This window comes from Lutjanus erythropterus, chromosome 19 (genome assembly GCF_056507025.1).
Source record: "Lutjanus erythropterus isolate fLutEry1 chromosome 19, fLutEry1.hap2, whole genome shotgun sequence".
Lineage (NCBI taxonomy): Eukaryota > Metazoa > Chordata > Actinopteri > Lutjaniformes > Lutjanidae > Lutjanus > Lutjanus erythropterus.
Window position 1 is genome coordinate 18,135,432 of NC_139335.1, and position 23,825 is coordinate 18,159,256.

The window sequence follows — 23,825 nt, forward strand, 5'->3', positions numbered from 1 at the left end:
AAATGGAATTTAATAAATAATTACATCTACTGACATCTAAACATCTATTTTTTGGTATATTCTGACTTCTCAACACCTTTCTCTTTTCCATCTACAATTGTATGTTTGCAAACATGTATCGTATGTTATTATCAATTCTAAAAATCATAAAGTTCAATATTAATTCTAAAAATTGTAAAGAAAATCACCAATATCTGATAAAAATTGCAAAGAACCCAAATATCATTGTTAAAAGTTGTCAAGAACCCCTATATCAATGCTAAAAATTGTGAAGAACCCCAACATCAGTGTTAAAACTCATAAATAACCTAAATATCAACATTTCAAAAAGAAATACTTTGTTGCATTTAGTAAGTAATCTGAGCAATACATTTACTCAATTCAAACTATTTCAGCTTGGGATAAGGTATATTTTATTTTAGGTTTTTTATGTATTTACCCTGGTTTAAAAAATGTGTTTTGCTTGTATCTTATACATATTTTTTCTTTCTCGTGATCCCCTTTGTACATTTAATAAGAGATAACGCGGGGGGACTCATTATAATAACGGTAAAATAAATACATAACTACAGTTCCACTCTTAGGCTCCAGAGTGCAGCATAATGCGTTTTTTACATTTCATATGAAGTTTGTCCTGTCGAGCTTGCTGTAGTTGCCGGGTACTGGAGGTCGGGCATGCCCATGGAACATCCACTGCGAAATGCCATTCAGCTACCGAAAAGACTGTGATTAACCTGAAATTACAGAGAAATGTGCCATAAACTACTTTATAAATCGTGCTCCTGCTGAGCTGATAAGTGGCGGGTTGAGAAGAAGCGCGTAGAAAAGACGAAGCAGCCCAGGAAAGTGTCCGTCCGTTTTGTCCTACAAAGGCGCCCAGAGTTTGACAGCGGCAGGACTTCACTGCGCAGGCCTGACGGTTAGGTAAACTGCCGGAGGAGGTGGACGGCATCCAGAGGACTACATGAGACAATAAAGACAGCCCTTTCTGTAGAGGGAAGCAAGCAAAAACATGAGGAAAGACGTGAGGATACTACTTGTAGGGGAACGTAAGTAGCAGGCGTTTTAAATCCCGAGCGCCTCATTAGCTAAAATGCTAGTGAGGGAGCTAAGAGGCTACAGCTAGCAGAAGCACTCAGTGAATCACTCGCAGTGTACCAGGCAGTGATTATATGTACAGTGAGGGACTAGTAGGTTTTATCCCGCAGTGTGTAAGAACCACACACAGTGGCTGTAAATTAAGTGTACGAGTAAAAGAAATATCTATGGTTCAAGTTTCTATTTGGTATTGATAGCTAATTAAGAATCACATGGTTCATGATGTCTGGCTCACGAGTATTTCCATACACTGCCATCTCTCGACAATTAACACACTACTGATAACTCAGTGGATATTGTGTTCTCAGCATGTTCTAAATGAGAGGGGAAAAAAAGTATTAAGGAACTGTATTAAGAGAAAATGTAATAAGATTGGTTTAATATGCATGACATCTGACCAAAAAATGAATATTTTAGTACAGATCTTTTGTGTGAAATAAGGGGTGACCCCCACTAGACTTGCAACGATTAGCCCATTAATCAGTTGATTAATTGAAAGTAAATCAATTTCCAACTTCTTTGATACTTTATTGATCGTCTCAGTTATTTTTCAAGTAAAAATCTTAAACATTTGCACGTTTTAGCTCCTTAACTGTAAGAGATTTGCTGCTTTTCTTTGTCATTTATGGTCGTAAATGAAAGTCTTTAGTTGTGGTCTACTGGTTGGACAAAAAAAGTAATTTAAAGATATTTGGGTTCTGGAGAATAGTTATCTTTATTTTCCGCAATTCATTTATTTGTTTTATACATTGTATAGACAACAACAAAGAATTAATTGTGAAAATAACAGAAAAACTTAAAAATTGCCTACACACTTGGAAGGGAAGGGGAGAGTGAGGCAAGGTGTTTGCAATCTGCAAGCAGCGAGCTAGATGCTACTAAATCTACACAGAGGGGTCCTGTTAAAAGGTCAGAAACTAGTAATAAGAATGCTTAAGTTTATGTCTTCAACTTGATTGTTTTGGCCAACAAATACTCCAGAACTCCCAAATAATCACACTAGCCATCACACTAATCAAAGAAAGTAATCTCTCAAGTGAGACCTAAGCGACCATTTGATTATGGAAATAGTTGCTGATAGGGCTGGGTGATATGGACACCATCAATTATCACAACGTACTTGACCACATACATTGATATTGATAATGCAGCGGTGTTGTAGGTATGATTTTTTTTGGTGCTTTCGCAAAAAACATTAATTTAAAAACTTAGATCTTTAATAAGTAGTCATCAGTAATGTGAATATAATGACTAAGTGGCTAAAGGCAAATAAGAGAATGCTAGAACAATCTGCTGTAATGCAGCCTTTCAAACCAGGAAAGTACAACATTTATATTTCTTCAAAAAATCTTAAGACCTTATCTAGTTTCATATAATTGTTATATATTGCCCTGTCCTTGTTGCTGCTAAATTTCCTGTTGATCGACTAGTGGTATCAGCTGTACAAGGCAAAGAGATGCATTGTATTTTAAGCAGAATTATGGGAAAATAGTTTGTGATAACAGGATTTTAACCTTTTCCAGGAACCTGAAGTGAGAGCAGAATTAAGTCAAAAAGGCAGCAGATCCCAACCTCCCTTAACTGTGTTTCACCTGCTCTGTTTGTTCTCTTTAAACCGTGTGTGTTGTTGGTACTATTTATATTTGAGTTGTGGCTATGTAAGATGGCCTACATTGCTACCTTAGCCGAGTTGGTACTGACTGTTCCTTAGAGAGGTGCAGCCAAAATTTTACGTGCCAACTTCAGTGTTGTGAAGTTCAGTTTGTGGGATCATGCAGATAGACTGTCAGGACACTGGGTGAGAGAGAGAGATATTACAAACTAGGACTGCAGATAAGGATTATTTAAATTTATGAATCATTTGATGACAATGTCTTCAATTGTTTGGTTCCTAAAACATTATTATAGACCAAGGAGACATCTTCAAATTGCAGGTTGTGTCCAACAGTCAAAAAACCCAAAATATTACATTTATAACAATGTAGAACAGACAATAACAGCAAATGTTAACATTTTATAAAGTGAAAACAGCAAATATTTTGAATTTCTGCTTGATAAATGACTTTGATTTATCAAAAAATATTGGATGTTACTTTTTTGTCTAATAATCAACTAATCGTTCCGATCACACTATCAAGCAATCCCCCAGTACAAAAGGCTTTGCAAGTTATGGCTGTTAAAACATTAGGCTATCTTTTAAAGGTGAAATATGTAATATGACTCTGCAACTGAACCTACATGAGTGCAAGACAAGCCAGCTTTTTACAATGACAAGTGAGGACTAGCCTTACACTGCAGGTTGATCAACTGTTTATAACTGTCATTTGTCTGTCGATGTAAAGCAAAGCCTGTTATCCACAAAACAAGGCATTTTCTGATACTGGTATTGGTATCAGAACAGTAGTTCTTGTTTTTGGTTCTCCTTTTGTGCCTCTCTTTTTCTAATATTTGCTTGTGTGCAGCTAGAAGCCACCTATTTCTAATTTGATAGGGAATGTGGGGAAATTATGTATATTTACATCAGAAACACTTATTTGCTTTCTGGGTATCCTACTTTTGCTTTTTTTCTGTGAAAGCACTTTGTAAACTCTGTTTTCAAAGATACTATACAAATAAAGTTGTTATTATTAGTAGGGCTGCAACTAACAATTATTTTCATAGTCCAATAATTGGGCGACTATTTCCTCAATTAATTGATTAATGGTTGTTGTAAAATGTCAGAAAATTGTGAAAAATGTTTATCAGTATTTCCCAAAGCCCAAGATGACATCATCAAATGTCTTCTTTTAGTCATAACCCAAAGATATTCAGTTAGCTGTCATAGGAGAGTAAACTAACCAGAAATTACTCACATTTAAGAAGCTGAAATCAGACAGTTTTGACTTTTTTCCTTAAAAAATTACTGGAACTGATTTATTGATCATCAAAATAGTTAGTGATTAATTTAATAATTGATTAATCGTTGCACCTCTAGTATCTTACTTTTGCTTTTTCTGTAAAAGCACTTTGTAAACTCTGTTTTAAAAGGCGCTATATAAATGAAGTTATTATTAGAATTAGAATTATTATTCCATTAAAGTCCTATATTTTGATGTGGTGGCTTATCACTAGTACTGAGGAAATGTTGGGTATTGACTTTGAGAATAAAATTTTTGCATTTGTGCATGCAAGAAAGGAAATTCAGTAATGTAACTGCAGGGGTACTTATTAAAATATTACACCTATTAAAAGATCATATTTAAAGAAATAACTGTAATATATTTTCTGTAATAACTCTTAAAATGATGATGATGATATTTCATCAGATTTTGGAGGCATGCTAAATTTAAATACATGATTTTCTGACAACAATGCTACAGCCGCAGTGTCGTCCTTTTAAAAATTTCTATTCTGGTCCATAATTTGAGTTGGTGTCTTTATGAGTCGTAAGAAATCATTGACCATCTTTTAGAGGGAGTAGATGTTTGGATGTTTGTAGTGGTTAAATTGAGCAATATCTTAATGGAGTCTGGCAGACATTAAGGCAGGCAGTCACTGAACTCAGTGGCTCCAAGTCGCTATCTGGACTGCAGTACTCACTTTTGGATGTGCAGTACTGCTCCTTGAGGTCATTCTTGAATAACAGTGCAACTCTTTGGTCAGTCTATGAATCATTGGTGCCATTTCAAATCACATTGCTCCACCCTGTATTGTGGCTTTGCTCTGTGCTGGAATTTACTGAATGCTTGTGTGACTGACTAACTGTGGCACTTGGCTGCAGCTCTTAACCCTCTTCAACTGCTCTTATCTCTGCCTAAGTTGTCACTTAGTAGATTGCCCAGACCACTAAACAAAAAAATGTCAGAGGTCATGTGTTGATGACCTATAGTCAGTAAAAGAGACGTGTAGTGCCAGATTATAATAAAGAAATATTTTTCTTTTGTCAATACAGCCAAGGTGGGGAAGACGTCACTGATCATGTCTCTCGTCAGTGAAGAGTTTCCTGATGAGGTATGTATCAACAACCAGTCAGATGATAGATAAGGTAGAAAATCTAACCTGTTAACTGATCTAGACAGTGTGTTAAGGTTGGACTGTAGATTTAGTCGACTGCTCAGTTGACTGAATCATGATGATAAAAATAGACAACAAGTAATATTTATTGAGGTTTGGGTGTTGCCAGAGGTTTGGATCATTGTCCTCTGTCTTTCAGGTTCCTCTACGAGCTGAGGAGATCACCATCCCAGCTGATGTCACCCCAGAGAGGGTGCCCACACACATTGTAGACTACTCAGGTAATTCCTGCTGCTGTATTGGTAGGAATAGTTTAATTTTGGCAACAAAAAACTTGCATAACATGGAACATACTGAACTGATTTGCCTTTGTGACACCTTTAGAAGCTGAACAGTCAGACGAGCAGCTGTACCAAGAAATATCAAAGGTTGGTCTCACTTCATTCTGACTCTCATTTCATCTTGTCATATCTGTACGCCGCGTATTTCATATGTGCATGAAAGTTAATACTGCTATCTTGTTTGTGGTCAATGCAGAACAAGACAAAAATAACAATAATTTCTTTGCCCCCAATTCCATTATTTTCTTCTGTCCAACCCACTAATGCTAATTTGATGAAACAAGGTAGTGAAGCTGCAAAGATTTGTCAATCAGACAATAAGGAGAAGATGAATTGCCATCCATTTTGATAATTGATCAGACAGACATTTTTTAAGCAAAGATGTCAAGCATCTGCTAGCCCCAGCTTCATAACTGTAACGTTTGTTGGCCTTTGTCATCTATGACACCAAATGAGCTTGGAGCCATGTTTACGTGTGTGTGCACACGGTCTGAACTGGGTGCGTGTGGTGTGACGGTGTGTGCGCACAAGGAAGGAGCATGCTGGGGCTTCAGGAGATTTGAAGTTTGCAAATATATATATGTGTAATATATATACACTTATTATAATATAGTATGTATAACTTTCTAAGCAGAAAACCAAGCAAGCAAGCAAATACATGAAAAAAAAAACTGCTGAGAAAGACAGGAAACCATGTATATTTATAGCAAAACACACATTTTCTCTAGTAGCTTTGACCAGCAAATAATAATTTGTGTCTTAGCATAGCATAGTCATGCTGTAGAAAACTCTACCTGTGCAGTGTCTCTGTAAGAAGTGAGCCATGCCCTCACCGGCACTGGTGATTTCCAACAACAAATTACTATCCTCATACTGTTATTTGTCTTTACAGGCAAACGTTATCTGCATAGTTTACTCAGTCAACAACAAGAAGTCCATTGAAAAGGTGAGTATGTTTTCTCCCTGTGCTTCATCAAATACGTGAACTTGAATCCTAATCTGAGAAAATGAATTTGTGTTTGTAATGAATGTCTGCTTGGCTACAACGTTCGATGTTGTGCTTTACTCCTCTAGGTGACAAGCCACTGGATCCCCCTCATAAATGATAGGACAGACAAGGATAGCAGGTGTGTTCATGTCACTTTGATAGATGTGTGGTTGTGTGTTATGTATTTGTCTTCCCTGTTCGTCACATCAGCCAGGCTGGTGGTGCTGGTATGATGTGCAGCTGCTGATCTGGCTTTTACTTGTTCCTGGAGGTCTGTTCCACTAATATATTTGGCTCATACACCAGTTATCATGTTTCACTGTGGGTTCTGATTGGTTGAGTTATGGCATATTAATGTACTCTTACCATCTTAATGTTTGTATTGTGTGCAGATCAGGATGCAAGCTGGAACTTTTCGCTATCAGTGTTTTTGTTAATATTGAGGATATGGTCACTGGAACAAGGGCTGATATTAATCTAGGTTGTTGGTTTCAGCCTGTGGGATTATCCATGACAATTACATTATAATGCAGCTGCTATTTGTTTTAATCAGCGGTGTCAGCAGTTCAGGCAGCCTTTTTTTTTCTGGCTATGATCAGAATATAGAATAATTAGTGAGAACTAGGGAGAGGTTCAAGCTCATTGAATGGTTTAAAAGAGGGATATACATACATACACTCATTTTTACCTGCTTTCCGAGTGTTTTCCCACTGTTAAACCGGTCAACTAGTCTAAATTAAAATTTGCGTTTAACTGACAGTAAAATTAGTCACCAGAAACATCCCTAGGTATAAGCCTGCCATTGGCTGCCCATTCCGGGAAGCATCCGCTATGTGCATGTTACTGTTTTCAAAGTCCCCATTGCTATGGTAAATAACAAATCCTGCGCTGATAACCTACACGAGGAAAATGGCAAGTTAACCATAACCTGGTTGATGTAGTTCTGAATGCAAACAAGCTAGCAGCTGTTACCTTTTCTTTTGCAGGGATTTACCTATTTTAGTTGCACCTCCCCACATGCAACTGTTCCAAGTTATTACCTGACACTATTTTGCAGGTGCATGGTTGCCACATCTTGGGCTTTGTGCCACCCAAGACTACTGTGATTGGTTTAAAGAAATACTAACAAGCCAGAATGTTTTTCCCTATAGCAGAATGATAATGCATGGAAGCAGACTTTCCTCCAGAACCGACAGCACTATGGTAATCGTTGCAGCTCTGTGAGGGTGTAATAATGAATGGTTTTATTGCAGGGTACCATTAATCCTTGTGGGAAACAAGTCGGACCTGGTTGAACACAGCAGCATGGAGACCATCCTGCCAATCATGAATCAATACCAGGATATTGAGACCTGTGTAGAGGTAAGAGATCAATACACACCCATAATCCCATGCACACATAAACCATTTGGATCCATTGAGGCAAATGTGGAAGTAAACTTTGATAAAGCACTTGAGTGCGATGAATTGGCAAATGATGTATGAAATCCAATACTAGCAGGGACTCTTCAGAGTGAGGCTGGCTGTCTGCAGGACAGATGAGCCCCCAGCTGCTCTTTGGCTGCAGTCCAGCTCCTGACTCCACTTACACTCTGACTGAGTCATTAACAGGTTTATATTACTGAACCCCGCGCCCCAAGGCCAAGGCCTGCTGAGTGATGGACTGTGAGGGTGTTGAGAGGCTCTGAGGAAGCTGGCCGCTGTCTGCATTACTGTTAAATTCAAATTTCCCTCTGTCACATGAGGCGGCTCAGTCATGCCGTCCTCGGGTGGATTAGTTACAAGGTTAAAATAAGGAGATGAGGAGGACGTGAGAGAAGACACATACAGAGTGGATACAGTCGGAGTTCATTCACACAGCTGGTGAGAGCTGAACTCATGAAAGACACGTGAACCAATGTTTACTGCTGACTATGTGTTCCACCTGGCCCAGGGTTGGTTGAATGTCCTGCTTCTCTAAGTCACTTACATTTCAGTTCTCTTGAACTAAGGGGTATTATTAAGTATTATTAAGATCTTTTATTTACAACCCTGATTCCCAAAAAGTTTAGATATGTATATGTAAATGTGTAAAATGTAAATAAAAGTGGTTATATAATGAAATATCTTATTAATAGTACCTAAAGTAATGTTTTTTGTAAATATGCACTTACTTTGAATTTGATGCATGCAACACATTCATGTTTGGGACAGCATAGAGAAATAGAAAAATATTATTAAAAAATAACTGGGCCCAATTTGCTTTCTTAAAACAGCTGTATGTCTGCGCAGGTGGAACAGCTGCGTCTGTGTACTGGTGGAGCTCATCAAACACTTAAATTAATTGATTAACCAGCACAGATCTCCATGAATTCACACACTTCTCACTGTTAATGCAGTTAGGGTTGGTGTTGTCTCGCTAAAATAAGTGAGAACATCCCTGAACAAGATGCTGCCTGGGTAGCAGCATATGTTGCTCCAAAACCTGTATGTACCTTTCAGTATCGATGGGGCCTTCCTGTTTATATATGGCTTTCTTTTTTCATGGTAGAGGCTTGCATTTGTTGATGCAGCGACAAACTTTACCAACAACGGTTTTAAGAAGTGTTCCCGAGCCCATGTAGTAATATCCATTAAACAATCATGTTGGTTTTTACTGCAGTGCTGGTCACGAGAATTCAGTGTTTCGGCCTTGCCCCCCTGTGTGCTGAGAAACTTTAACTCACCCCGTCCAGCCTGTGAATGACTGACCCTTTCAAGGATGCCCCTTTGATACCCAATCATGATACTGTTCTCTGTTACCAGTCGAATGTTCCAACTAGATGTCTTTTGGGCATTCCACAATTTTCCCAGTCTTTTGTTGCTCCTGACCCAAATTTTTTGGAACATGTTGCAGGCATCAACTACAGAATGAGTGTATATTTACCAAAAAAACAAAAAAAAAACAATAAAGTTAATCAGTTTGAGCATTAAATATCTTGTCTTTGTGCTGTACTCAATTGAATATAGGTTAAAAAGTATTTGCAAATCATTGCATTCTGTTTTTATTTACATTTTATACAGCGTCTCAACTTTTTTGGAGTTAGGGTTGTAAATAAAACTGTCAGTACCACAATTTAAAAATACTCTGTTACAAGTGAAAACCCTGCACTCAGAATCTTACTTAAAAGTACACATGTAATGGATATATAAGCCCTCTGAATTATAGTGGAGTAGGAGTGTAAAATAGCATGAAATTAAAATACTCAAGTAAAGTATCAGTAACTCAGAATTACTGCACTTGAGTAAATTTACTTAGTTGCTGTCTGCCGCTGTTCTTTGATCATTGACCGTCATTGACACTTTTACACTTAGTATTTTGGGAAGCTGTTGAAGTAAAGGTGACAGTGTTGGTCTTGCTCAGGGCTCTCACTCACACATGTACCCTCTTTCTTTTCTTCAGTGCTCTGCCAAAAACCTGAAGAACATCTCTGAGCTCTTCTACTATGCCCAGAAGGCTGTTCTCCACCCAACAGGACCACTGTACTGTCCAGAGGAGAAGGAGGTGAGGTCTATATGGCAGGAAGACATACTCATACATACAACAGAAATGTATCATGAGAGAAAAAGTTAGTTAACGTTGGAATCTTTCTGCATTACCAAAGTTCATGTAACCACCTAAATTATTACTAATGTCTGTATTACAGTTGAAGCTCTCTTGCATTAAGGCTCTAACTAGAATCTTTAAAGTGTCTGACCTGGACAATGACGGCATCCTTAATGACAACGAGCTCAACTTCTTCCAGGTATGTTTTCCACTTGATCATATCACTGTCCGTGTTATGGCTGCGCAAGAGTTCAAAATTGTATTTTCATCAGTAGTCCAACCTGGGGAACCTGATTGGTGTTTAGCCTCATTAAGATGTGTTGTAGAATATGAAAAAAGCTGGATTGGTTTAAACTCCTGATTAAAAACTTACTAAGCTCTCATCAATGCATCACTTGTTGTCTTTGTCTATAGAGAACGTGTTTTAATACACCACTGGCGCCTCAGGCCTTAGAGGATGTAAAGAATGTGGTCAGAAGGAACATGACGGATGGAGTCAAGGACAATGGACTCACACTCAAAGGTCAGACATTCAACTGTTTTTCTTATTTTCATATTCCTCCTATAATCCCCTAAACAATCCTTCTTTTAAGCTTTTCTTTTTAGTACATTTTTGGTAATAATTATTGGCTGCTGATCCCATCCATTTGCAGGCTTCCTGTTCCTGCACACCCTTTTTATACAGCGAGGTCGACACGAGACCACTTGGACGGTCCTAAGGAGGTTTGGTTATGATGATGACCTGGAGCTTACACAAGAATACCTGTTCCCCTTGTAAGTGCAGACTTGGGTTTTTTGTAGAATGATGTTCTTTTTCTTTTGAAGGTACAGTGGAGACAGTTATGAGGTAGATATCTGAGCAGAAGTTTCATGTTGCTAAATCAGCAGGTCTACAGGTTTCTTGTCTAATTTATCATCATTGGGTGTATGAAAGTGGCCAAACTGCTATAATGCAATGTTTTGGTTTTATGCTGAGGAAAGGTATAACTTATGCCAAGTACGTTACTAACATCAAATTATTTGCTATTTTGTTTCTTGATTAATTGCTTAACTATTTGATCTGCAAAATGTTCACAAAGTAAACTGCCCACACCCCAATGATATGTCTATCATAAATTACATTACAATTACAGTTACTGACAAACAATGTGTTATTAAATTACACTTACTACTCAGAATGTTGATGATTACAAAGGAGTTGCATTCAGATAATCTTTTTGGGTTGCTCGGCAGGGATCTGTGCTCTAAGTGCACTGTTCCAGTTGATAATCAAAATAGTGTTCTTCACTTTTGAAGGCTGCCTCAGTTGATTTTTTTTTGTTTCTGCCTGTCACTGTGTCACAGGTTAAAGATCCCCCCAGACTGCACCACAGAGCTTAACCACAACGCGTACCTCTTCCTCCAGAGTGTCTTTGACAAACATGACAAAGTGAGTGCTGAGAAATGTTGATTTTATTTCTATAAGCAGATGACCACTTTTGGCTTCAGTTATGTCTCTGTGCCAGTTTTTATGCATTTTACCTGTTAGCAATGATTTTTATGTCCAAATATTTGTGTTAATGTGTTTCCACTTGTCATGATCCAGGACAGAGACTGTGCACTCTCACCAGATGAGGTGAAGGACTTGTTTAAAGTGTTTCCCTACATGCCCTGGGGCCCAGATGTCAACAACACAGTATGCACTAACGACCAGGGATGGATCACATACCAGGGATACCTCTCCCAGTGGACGTGAGTGTGGAATATATCTATTAATATACACACACGCACACCACGTAGACGCCGGTTTTAGTTTTAAACAACCTGAATACATTCACACTACTGAAGGACATACATGACTGCAATGTGTGTCAAATACACAGATCATTTTACAAAATCATGCTCTTATATATTTCTCATGCCACCCGCCTCATCACGATTTATGTCTTTTCTGTGGCAGGTTAACAACATATCTAGATGTACAACGTAGTTTGGAGTACTTAGGTTACTTGGGCTACTCTATCATTTATGAACAGGAGTCCCAAGCTGCTGCCATTACAGGTAAGAGAACATAATGCAGATTAATAAATTATGTGTACAGCGTTTTTGTTCATATAAAGTTCATTTTTTCCTTTTAAGTTAAGTGCATCTGCTTTCCTTCTTTAATGAAATAAAATATAAGCAGCCTGACATGACCTAAACATGTGCCAAGAAATTGGCATGAATCTTTTGCAATGAATGTGTGAGTTAGGTATGTGTACCTGCAAAACAAAACTGATGCAACTGTTATTAGCAGACCTTTTATAAATAAAAATAAAAATAATAAAAATAAAATAATAAACCGAGTACAATCACAGTATATATTCTCAGGTAAGTTGCATATAATATATTATTATATCTCTAAAATGATGCACATTCCATATTCTTTCAGTGACGCGTAACAAGCGCATTGATCTGCAGAAGAAACAGACCCAGCGCAGCGTGTTCCGCTGCAACGTCCTCGGGGCCCGAGGCAGCGGGAAGAGTGGCTTCCTCCAAGCTTTCCTGGGCAAGAACCTGCAGGTCAGTGGAAACAATGGCTACAAGTCATTTAAACACAGAATAAACTGTAGTTTACCCACATTTTTCCCCTCATTAATTGATACGGTTGATCTAAAACTAGGTGGGTGAACTCTCATCCTCATTTCAAAGAGTTTACTTGGGTTTACCCCCCAGAACACACGTCTGTTGAAGTGTAAGAAGATGAGTTGATTCTTACGTAGAGATGTCATACATTTATAGGATATGGGTATGTGGCTTTAAAAAGTTCTCTTCACCACTTTGCTTTAAAAATCCTGTTTCGCTTATAACTGGGTGACCCCAGTTTACACAAACAAGATGCAATAAATTTAATTTGATTCCCCTTGGAAAAGACTGAGGATGACAAACCATCAATGTGAGCACTTTGTTAAACTGCCTATAATTTAATTAAGGTCCTTACTTGGGGTTGAGGATGAACAAGCTGGTGTTGAAGGGGGGACCTTTATAAACATGTAAATAGTCTCTGTGGATGTCTGTTGTTGACCTTGTTTATTATCCACCACAGCGACAGAGGCGAATTAGAGAAGACCACAAGTCCTTCTATGCCATTAGCACGACCTATGTTTATGGTCAGGAGAAGTACCTGCTGGTAAGAACCACTCATCGTCTGCTTTTTGGATTAATGTTACATAATCTGGGTGTATTACATTTACTGCGTACCAGTATTAGTACTGCAGAAAGTTAATCCGTCCATCTGCACACTGTTTCTCTCCCTGTCTTGTCTGCACTCTACAAGCTCCATGAGGTGATGCCAGATTTTGACTTCCTGTCAGACGCAGACTTAGCCTGTGATGTGGTCTGCCTGGTGTATGACGTCAACAATCCACGCTCTTTTGAATACTGCGCCAAAGTGTACAAGGTATGTTTCAAAAGATGGAAAAATGCTCATTAAATGCACTGAGACCTGTTGTACTGAGGCCTGTATATGATAAGGACGGCACAAGATCGGTATAAAAATATGGATTATAGCAAACATGCTAATTTTCATCTAGGCAGGTAACAAAAAAGAAGACCTTATAAATGACAATGTACAAATACACAAAACCAAATCAAAGACAACATAGAATGCACAACGTGAAGTTACAAGTGATGCCTTAGTTTGTCAACGTATGTCATTACATTTTAGGAGTGACCAGTTAGTAAAAGACAATTCGATATGAGCAAAAAAATATTGCTGTGTTAGAACATGCAGGCAGTTCTAACTGCCTAATTTGTTCAAAATTTTGTAAATTAAATTTTTGTTGTGTTTGACACCGTGACACGTGTCTTACTTCTGATATTGAACGGTTGTGTTTGGCAGCAATACTTCATCGACAGCAAGACACCATGTGTGGTGATTGCCGCCAAGACAGACCTGCACGAAGTACGGCAGCACTACAGCCTCTCGCCGCAGGAGTTCTGCCGCAAACACAAGCTCCACCCACCCCAGCCGTTCACGTGCAACACGACCGAAGCACCCAACAAAGACATCTACACTAGACTCACCACCATGGCCATGTATCCGTGAGTATTAACTCTCTTTCAGGCCTCATCTAGTTAACCCTTTACACCTCTGTGAGTCCTAATACAGTATCCACCATCTTTTCCTGTGTGTATCCACTTTTATCTCTCACCTGAATGTATCAGATGGTGACATTTTGCCCTCAGTATTCAAAGGTTACAGCATAAAAATTAATGAAAGCTGTGTAACATGTAAACTTTGGTCAGTCGATGATGACCCAAATAATTAAAAGCACACTCTGGGTCTCTTTCGCTTCCCTGTAAGGTGTGTGTGTGTGTTTGTGTGTGCAGTCATGAAAGTCCCCGCCTGAAATTCTTTGAGGTCAATCCTTTGACTTTATAAGGTGTTTTAACTGCTCAAAGCTTTCTGATCAGATTAGATTTCAGAGTAGATTAATTAGCACTCAATGGGATGTGCCCACTAAATCTCATTGTAGCAGGCCAGAAATCCTATTGTCTGAATTTAAAGGGCATAAGTAGTAAGACTTTGTTTCAAAGAAAAGTGCTTACTGAGGTGAGCTTCATCCAGTGACTACACAGACCTAACAAGGAGTAAATTAATCTACTGACTGAGGGTGAATACTGGCTCAAACAGTGAATATATGATTCCAGGCTTTTTATGTTGAGGTACTTTCAAAATGATAAGCGGTTTTTCAAAATGCAAACTGAGCTAAGCCTCATTTTATATAGAAACGTATTTACACATTTACCATTACAGTCACCAGGTTGGACTAACCCAGTGCTTCCCAAACTTTTTCTGGCATGCCCCCCTTTCAGAAGCCATAAAAACTTAACGCCTCCCCAACCCCAGTATTGTTATCAATTATATACAATAATTGGGGATAACAGTGGCTCTGTGCCCCCCCATGGGGGCCCACCCCCTAGTTTGGGAACCATTGGACTAACCTAAGATGAACTCCAGCCTTTTTTCAAACATTTATGGCTGAGCGAGCAGCCATAGCCAACCCATAGACATAGGCTATGATGCACATTTCAGGTGACGAAATATTAAAAATGTTTTTCAGTCAGCGTGTAGGCTACACATTTTTACGATTGAAGAACGTAAAAATCAGGCCTACAACAATGATAAATGAAAATTAAAATGTTTTTATAAAGAATATAATTTTTTTGTCCAAGCCACAGGGAGCCACTGGAGAGGGCTGCAGGTTGCTGACCCCCGGTGTGGCCGGTGTTAATCAGCTAATATATGCAGATGCAGATATAGTTGGATAGGCCAATATTAGCCAATAATTTATCGGCCCTGATAGTTATTGTGCATCCCTACTGTATTTTTCAACAGCTTACTGAAATCATGAAAACTCAAGCCTTTCACATTACTGTCTCCACAACATGTTTGCAAAACTTGTCATTATTGTCACTGATTGTTACCATGGAAACTTGGCTTTTAGTGCTGGGGATAGAGAGGCTAAAGCTTAAAATACTTTTATCAAACACGACCCATGTTCTTTTTTGTTCTTGTTCATAAACTGGCTACTGTTAAAATTGAAACATGGTCACAGAAAGGTTCCAGCAGAACAGATTTTGAGAGCTTTTACATTTCGTTATTAATTTGCGATCCAGATTATTTATTTATTTATTTATTTATTTATTTATTTATTTATTTATTTTTGTTGCGACTGTCCCTTCCTTCCTTTGTGATTTTCCTCTCCTTGTGTGTCCTTGTGTTTATTCTCCTTTAAGCTTTAGACTTCGTTGTTGATTATGAATACTTTTGTTTACTTTGAAATGAGGACTTAAAGATAAATGGCACGTCCTTTGATGTATCGTAGTTGTTTCTTTCCTGGTTTTGGCCTCCTCCTCCTCCTCCTCCTCCATTATGTGATGTTTGGTGCGTGTTTTCTTTGTATTGTGGTGAATACACGCATTTTTGTGTGTCTTTCCGCAGCCACGCCCGTCTCCGCTGCATGTGTGCCTGCAACAGGTGCACCTATTGCCTGTGTCAGAACCTCCTCAAGTCGGAGCTGCTGCGCAGTATTAAGGCCCAAATCCGCAGGGTCGTTTTCAACAGGTTCATACGTACAATAAGTTCTAGTGTTTTAACATAGACTCATTCCTCCTCTCTGTATCTCCCACCCTCGGGTTGGACCTCCAGGACGGGGTCACAGAGAGGCTCCTTTTTCACCCAAGCTCTCTAACACTGGTGATGGTGACAGCTCCTCTGCTTTCCTTTAGTGCTCGCCAGTGGTCAGGTTTACACTGCATATCCACTGCAGGGAAAAGGGAGTGTTACATGTGATTAACTGTGATGGTAGTGGTAACTTGTGTCAAAACATGTTGAAATAAATGGTTTAGTCTGCAATTTGTGATGTTAAATTTTAAAAATATACTTGGGCCTAGATACTTTAGTGATTGCTTTCAGGGATTTTTTTGACTTGCTGATTTGTTGCTGCATAGATGTCATCTGTTGAGATTCATTGACTTGTTCGGCTGTACCTCCACAAGGTGACGCTTTTTGACAAAGATCGATCTTTGGTTGTAAAGTTCACAGGCAGGCCCTTTCAAAGTGATTAGATAAGACACTTGAGAATACGGCCACATGTTACTTTTCATTCAAATCAAGAGTAATTTGAGATTTTATCCACTTCTTTTGTGGTGTACACAAAACCCATCAGTCATGTTAGTGTCTTGGTCTCTGCTCCAGCTCCAGCCAGCCCAGCTGCTCTCTGTACAGTTTGACACAGCGAAGTGTGACCACTCTGTGCCAGCTAACACACAGGCTGCTAGCCAGGCAGGTGACGGTGTGTCTGAAACTGTGTGAAAAATGCATGATGTTATTTGCTCGTGCAGTGCAGACTTAACTCATAATACTGACTCCTGTGCACGCAACACAAACATGTTGTGAAAGTAGATACAGAAGTTGTGAATTTAAAATATTTTTATTTCATTCAGAGGCATAGATACATTTGTTTGTATTTTGGATAGGATGGTTCTGTGCATATTTGTACTTGTATATTTGTAAAAGTTTTTTCATATAATATTATAGTGCTATAAACAACTATAATATGCCTTAACCATCTTGTCGTTTAATGATGAGTTGTGTTTGCTCCCTCTTTTCCTGCAGTGGATATGCAAACTGCAAATCTTGACAACCAAGCATATAATTTGCACAGATAATGAGAGAAACACAACCATTCTCCTTGGCTTGTGCTTCAAACTGAAAACCTCATTGAAATCTGCATGTTTGCATGTTTGCTATGTGATATTCTCTTTTTATCACATAGAAGTATTAAAATCTATCATCTATTAATTTCTCTACGGCACCAACCTCACCGTCAATTATCAAAGTTCTTAATTGATTATCTCTGATGTTTTCAGTCTTGCTTCATCTCCACTCCTTTTCTTACCTCTGAAGTCTACACTTACAGGAGACATTTTCATTTTGAAAAACACATTTTTGTCAGTTTTTTTTTTTTAATCTAGTGCCCGACTGATATATTGATAAACCAGTAGACACAGCGATATTGGCATCAGCTTATATGTTGTTCGATGTTTGCCAATATGGGAACTTTTTTTAACAGAATGTAAGACAGACAAACTGTTGTCTGCTCTGTTTGTGTTTTTTTATTTCTATAGTCATGTGTAATTATTAAAAATACTGGTCAAAGTTTAATATTTTACTGCTCTTGTTGTTTTGGACAATAAGGTTTATTGTTAAATTGTTTCAAGTGTGAAACACTTTTGAGGGATCATTGCAAAAAAATGTATTATACATATATTCTATATTCTGTATTTTAAATTCTGTATAAAGAATAGCACCCAGTATATCAATATCAGAATCTTTAATCCCTAATATCTTCATCCTCCTCAAAAATCCAGTATCGGTCGGGCTCTAATTGTATCCCTCCTCATAGACTAAAATTAAAAACTGCTGTTCATCTTCTCCTGTGGGTTGAGACTTCATAACTTTAACAGGCTGATGTTTAAATCAGAATGTGTTTCTTTGATATGTATATTGATCGTTTTGTACTGTACCAATCACCCTGTCATTTCATTCTGTTTTTCCTATCTTGTATTTCCTGTCTTTGTGTTTTTCCTTCCACTCTATAGGTGTACACACACACGTTTTTGGCTGCCCGTCTTCCTCTTTCTCTTGCATGTTTTCACCCTCTGCTAAACTGCCTGCTGTCATGTTGCATGGCTCGCCTCTTCTCTACCTCTCTGGGCTCACAAAAGGCATGCCTCAGCAAAATACTGCCATCTACTGGCAGCCGGGAGTAGATTTCTCATCTGTCCATCTGTACAGTAAAGAGAGCTTGGTGTTTTGAATAAGATGGGGAAGGTTTATTGAACCACAATGCAGGGTTTGAATGGCTGTTCATGGTGTTGGATTTGGCAGATTTGTGTTGTGTGTTTGCTGAATTTGGTAAATAATTGTTTTGGGTTTTTTTAGCACAGCGATGGCATACAGTGCAGGGCTTCTAGTTGGGCGTTCATGGACCCAGGCAGAGCTACATAGTGTTTCATCCAGCACTAACCCTTTGTGTTGATGCCTGTTTAATCTCTGGGAGCTGTTGACACTATTAATAGCATGGCACCTTAGAGGCCAGCCCTGGCAGTGCAAGGGGGGATAACACACCACATTGAATGGCCAACAGGTTTTATGCAAAGTGGGCTGGTTGACTGAGTTAAATTATGCTTTAATTTTTCCAAGTCATCTTACGTAGTGTACAATATTGAAATTCTTAGGTCATCAAAATTTCAAGAAAACAACCAGCAGCCCACTTGAGCAACGTTTAATTTAAAGCAGTGCAGAGGCCATAAAAATTTAGGTTCTCTAGCGATTAATATGGTTTGCCCTTAAATTTGTAACAGATCAAAGAATCAGGCATATAACTGCCATACAATGTCTGTAAACAAAGTGAGCAACAAACCAAATTCCAAAAAAGTTTGAAGTTTGTGTAATATGAAATTGAATACAGAGCAAAGACTAGATGTTTAGTGTTAGTGGTAGTTGGTGCCCATGGCATCAGCACCCAGACTGTTAAATGCCTGAAGTCATACTCTGTTTTTATTTTCATTTTCACAGCATCCCAACTTGGAGTACATAGAGATATTTCCAAAGAAACTGATAGACGAAAATTGCATCTTTTGACATTTATTATAGCTCATAACTGGCTCAACATTTCCAGTCATGCTGCCATGTGGTGTGTACAACATGTAGTGTGTGTATGTGTGTAGCTTTTTTGACTTGGTTTGGACGGCGTGGTGACATTTGACTATGTATGCAGTCATGGTTAAGCTTGTGCTTTAAGGGTTTGGGTGTTGATTGAAGTTTTCAGGGCTGGGTAGAGCTGGGTGATATGGAGGAAATCAGATATTACAGTAAGTTACATTTCATAGTCTATTGCTAGGTAACAGTATTTTTGGTGAAACTACTGATACTTGAACACAATTTTTAATATAATCTAGTGAAATTTCACAAAAGAACCAAGAAACTGAATCTCATTAATCTCTTGTCAACCAAAATCAATTACCATGTTCACAATCATCCATGACTAAAATTAATTAATATGCTGTAATACAAAAATAAATAACGGCAGCCGAAAATCATTTCCAAAATCAACCATTTTAATGTACAAAGGCTAGGACAACATTTATGCCTTGTTATAATATTGTGACAATTTCATATGATGAGATAAGATCAAATCTTTAAGTCATTGTTAATAATATGCACAAAATTCTCTGATTTCAGCTTCTCATAGAGAGATAGATAGATAGATAATAGGGCTGCAACTACTGATTTTTTTCATTATCGATTAATCTGTCAGTTATTTTTTTGATTAATCAATTAGTTGTTTTGTCCATAAAATGTGAGTAAATGGTGAAAAATGTTGATCTGCAACAACCCAGAGATATTCAGTTTACCATCATAAAGGAGTAAAGAAACAAGAAAATATTCACGTTTGAGAAGCTGAAATTAGAATTTGGACATTTTTCATTGATGACTGACTCAAAATGATTAATTTGTTATCAAAATAGTTGGCAATTAATGTAAGAGTAGATTAATAATTGATAAATTGTTTCAGCTCTACATGATAATTAACTTTCAATAAGACACCTTGAAGACATCACCTGAGGCTCTGATGGCCATTTTTCTTTTTTCTTTTTTTTAATTTTACAGATTAAATGAATAATTGATTAACAGAGTTATTGTCAGTTAATTACATGGTAATGAAAATAGTCTCTATGAATATTATATTGAAGTATCTCCCAGCTTTACTTGCCGTATCTGAGTGTGCGCGTGTGAACACAACCCAGACAGCCGTGTGACTGGGGGGTGTGTGTGTGTATATAGAAGGTTGCTGGGCTGGGTGGAGGCTGTGGGGGGCTACCTGCTGTCAGAGGAGGATCTCAGCCTAACACAGCAGGTTTCAGCCGTCTCCAACGTGGAGGGGTCCATCTTTATGGAGGCCTCTGCTGAGCAACTAATTCCCCCAGAAAGGTAACGGCAGAAAACAGGTCTACAGAGCGAAGGTGTCATATTTGAATCATGTAGATGGAAAGGCGAGTACTCCTTTGGAGTCCTGTGGTGGAGAATTTTAAGAGAAGATCAATATCAGTCTCATTCCTGTGAAAGGGACTGTTCCCCGCTAAATCAAAGATACATATCTTAATTCTTACCTGTAGTGCTATTTAGTCCAATACCTGGCAACTCAAAACTCTAGTCAAACAATCCAGATGGAAAAACAGCACTACAGGTAAGTGGGGGAAAAACAATTTGGTGGTGAATTTCCCCTCTAAATATGAAGCTACATCAGCTGCCTACCAGTACGTCTAAAGCTCATTAATTAACATGTTATATGTTGTGTATTTAATCTGCCCCCACAAAAAACGATGAATAGAAACAACTAACTGCCATTTTACAGTGGGTTATATGCAGAACTATTTCTTGGTGGAGAGCACTAACCTCCTGGAGGCTCCACTGTTCGCCTGGCAGCCGCCAGAGCCAACAAATACAAATGCTCCTCCTGTCTCCAGTCTTTGTGCCAAATTAAAGCTACTACAAGGGACTTTCATATCATGTTGTCGTTGAAGGCCCCTGTGGACAAAAAGCAGTGGTGTTTCCACTGCCATAACTAAAAAAAACTATATAGAAATGGAAGATCTGCCTTGTTGATGGTCTCTTTTGCTCATGTAGGTCATGTAGAGGCATCAGTATAAACTTGAGACAGTCTCATAGCCAGTTAAAACTCCTTGTAGTAGCTTCAAGCAAACCTCCGTCAAGGTAAAAGGCAGTGAGGTTGAGTTATTCGTCTCTTTTCTTTTCCCAGTAGAGGAAACCTGTGAGGACAAAAGGTGTTTTTGGCTGGTTTCTCTCCTGATCCTACCAGAGTTCAGGGTTCCAGTCTGTGTGTTGTAAGCTTAACAGTCAATGCTAAGCCTAGATAAGCTGTTGGAATGGTTTAATTTATAGTCCAAATTTGCTGTTGCAGCTAGTATGAAACACTTGGATTTCCCTTTTTTTTTTTTTTTTTTTTTTTTATACACTTTTATGTCTCCTTCATTTCCTTTTTTCATTGCTTGCTTTTATTGCAGTCTGCACAGCTCCCCAGCATTGTGTTTCTTGCCAGATCAGGTGGATCTGTGCTTAGCTGGGCAGGTGTTAACCCAATTTCAATAATCCACTAGTCATATTTTTATCTACTTTTTCCCTTCCCAGTGCAAATAGGAGCAGCTCCTTTTCATAGTCCAGCACCTCTTCTTTTTTTCACTGCTTTTATTCTCTCGTCCTGTTCCCCAAACCAAAACTAAACCAAATGTCAAGAGAAAGCATGTGTTCCTGTTTCAAGCTGGCATCTCTGGGCACTGATATTCGTCACTTACGGCCTGATTTAGGGAGTTTCCACCAGAGAGGGCACGTGACTTTGTCTTGTCATTTGGCAACTCTTTCAATTGTGGTTTTAACACTGTAGAAAAAGAAACTGTGCCACAGCAGTGCTCATCGTGTTAGATGCTTTCCCCCCCTCACCTGCTTTCCGTCTCCTGCTCCCTCTCACAGGCACATGGCTCAGGCTGACCTGAAGAACTCCACCTTCTGGCTGAGAGCGAGCGTCGGCGCCACAGTGTGTGCCGTGCTGGGCTTCGCCATGTACAGAGCGCTTCTCAAACAGCGGTGATCAGACAGCATGAGACGGCTATTTCCCCTGGTCCCTTTGTGACTCTGCCCCTTCCCTCCTACCTGAAAGACTCAAAACAGACTGGTTAACCAACCAATCAGGCCTCAACTCCACCTCATCCCCTTCACCCACCACATGAGCAAGAAACAAATGAGCAAAACAGTACATTTTGTATGCATTCAAAAAAAAAACAAAGAGTGAGGTTTAGTTTCTTTTTGTTTATGTTGTGGGGAAAAGGGGCAGGTTACCTTTGAAACATCACTTGTCCATCGGTCAATTTGTAAATGCTGACATTCTGTGATCTGTTGGTCTAGTCTAGTCCAGGTCAGACACTACTAGTTACTGGACGCTTTCAGCTGATCCGGTCCTCTGTTTTTTTTCTCAGGTCAGTATTAATTAGTTAGATGGTTGGAGACCAGAGAGAGGCAGCCATACACAGAACCACCACAAAGGGACTTGAATCTGTTTATAGATGTGTATATGCAGTATATTATGTATGTATTCCTTAGGATTGGACCCATAGACAGCATCATAAGCCAGAGGCAACACCTACAGGTGTCTGTGCTACATCTAACACTAGAACGTTCATGGATGTCAAGCACTTGTTTATTTGTGTGTTAATTTATTAACCTTTTTCTTTGTTTTCTTGTCTGTTTTGAGTGCACTGCATGAAACAGATGGAGGGATTTACATTTTCCATGTATTTTTGTATTTAGTATTATCAAAGCTGTCCACATGGCGTCATCAAGACTTTCTGCTTTTGTTTTTAATTCTCTGGTTTTCAAATAGAGCTTTGTCCCTCATTATATTTTTATGAAGTTAGAGGCACCATAGAGCAAGAGACTGTGTTACTAACAACAGCCATTGAGCGCACCTCTTCCACCTTAAAATTATGAAAGTGTTTCTTCTCATTCTTCTCTTTTCCAGAATTTACGTGAAAGAGTTGTATGATCTGGCACTGCTGTTTTAACCCGTGTTATTGGGTTAAATGACCGCTAATTTAACAGCAAAATGGAAAATAAAATGGTTTTAAATATCTGTAATAAATGACATTTACACCCACTGATGTCATTGTGCTTGTGTGTTTGTCAGTTTGAAACAGGAAAAAAAGGTTTGAAAGGTTGAAAACTAATTTAAAAAGGTGCAGCAATATTGTAACTAAATTTTTGAAGTTCTTCTTCACAACTAAAGCACTCTTCTTAGTGTTTCTTCAGCACATTTTCAGAGTTTCAAATTTGTCACAGTTCACCTATTTATTTTTTTTTTCAGGTTTGCAACTTTGTAAATGGGAAAATGAATTATATCAACATGTTACAGAGACTGTAGAGCCAGTAGTTTGTAGGATCATGTTCTTCCTGGGATGATGACAGATTTGATCATCTCAAGAGTCTCCTAACAGCTGAGGTGACCTGCTGGTAGCCAGACCATATTTCTTCATAGCTCGTTATTTGGATAAGCTGACCACATATTGGGGATCTGCATGGTTACTTTATGGCCTGAAAAGCCACATATGAACAGTCCTAGAGCAAAAAAATTACAACAGCTTTAACCTGCTAATGTCAGACTTCACCTGAAAAAGCTGAATAGCTGAATTAAAAAGTAAAGTGGTCCAGGCAACCCATCAACATGCTCCTGCATCACAC

The 23,825-nt window shown here is 38.6% G+C and overlaps 1 protein-coding gene across 3 annotated transcripts; it reads left to right on the forward strand.

Moving 5' to 3' along the window:
• Positions 1-658: 658 nt before the first annotated feature.
• rhot1a (ras homolog family member T1a) lies at positions 659-23,248 on the forward strand. Of its 3 annotated transcripts, XM_084743666.1 has the most exons (21): positions 659-1,049; positions 5,030-5,088; positions 5,291-5,372; positions 5,476-5,519; positions 6,325-6,378; positions 6,507-6,559; positions 7,674-7,782; positions 9,842-9,943; positions 10,086-10,184; positions 10,400-10,508; positions 10,639-10,759; positions 11,330-11,414; positions 11,571-11,716; positions 11,925-12,025; positions 12,396-12,526; positions 13,050-13,133; positions 13,281-13,403; positions 13,845-14,047; positions 15,951-16,073; positions 16,707-16,793; positions 22,065-23,248. In XM_084743666.1, exons 1-21 carry the CDS (start codon positions 1,013-1,015, stop codon positions 22,180-22,182), a joined length of 2,070 nt encoding a protein of 689 aa, XP_084599792.1. In that variant the 5' UTR covers positions 659-1,012; the 3' UTR covers positions 22,183-23,248. The 3 variants fall into 3 exon arrangements, with proteins under 3 accessions (XP_084599792.1, XP_084599791.1, XP_084599793.1); XM_084743665.1 differs by lacking the exon at positions 16,707-16,793; XM_084743667.1 differs by lacking the exons at positions 15,951-16,073; positions 16,707-16,793.
• The last annotated feature ends 577 nt before the right edge of the window (positions 23,249-23,825 follow it).

Excerpts from the sequence above, each read along its gene's own strand:
- rhot1a (XM_084743666.1), top strand. The coding sequence starts at position 1,013 with ATGAGGAAAGACGTGAGGATACTACTTGTAGGGGAAC. Across the intron at positions 5,373-5,475 it reads ACACATTGTAGACTACTCAG|AAGCTGAACAGTCAGACGAG; the intron begins GTAATTCCTGCT and ends TGACACCTTTAG. Across the intron at positions 13,404-13,844 it reads ACTGCGCCAAAGTGTACAAG|CAATACTTCATCGACAGCAA; the intron begins GTATGTTTCAAA and ends TGTGTTTGGCAG.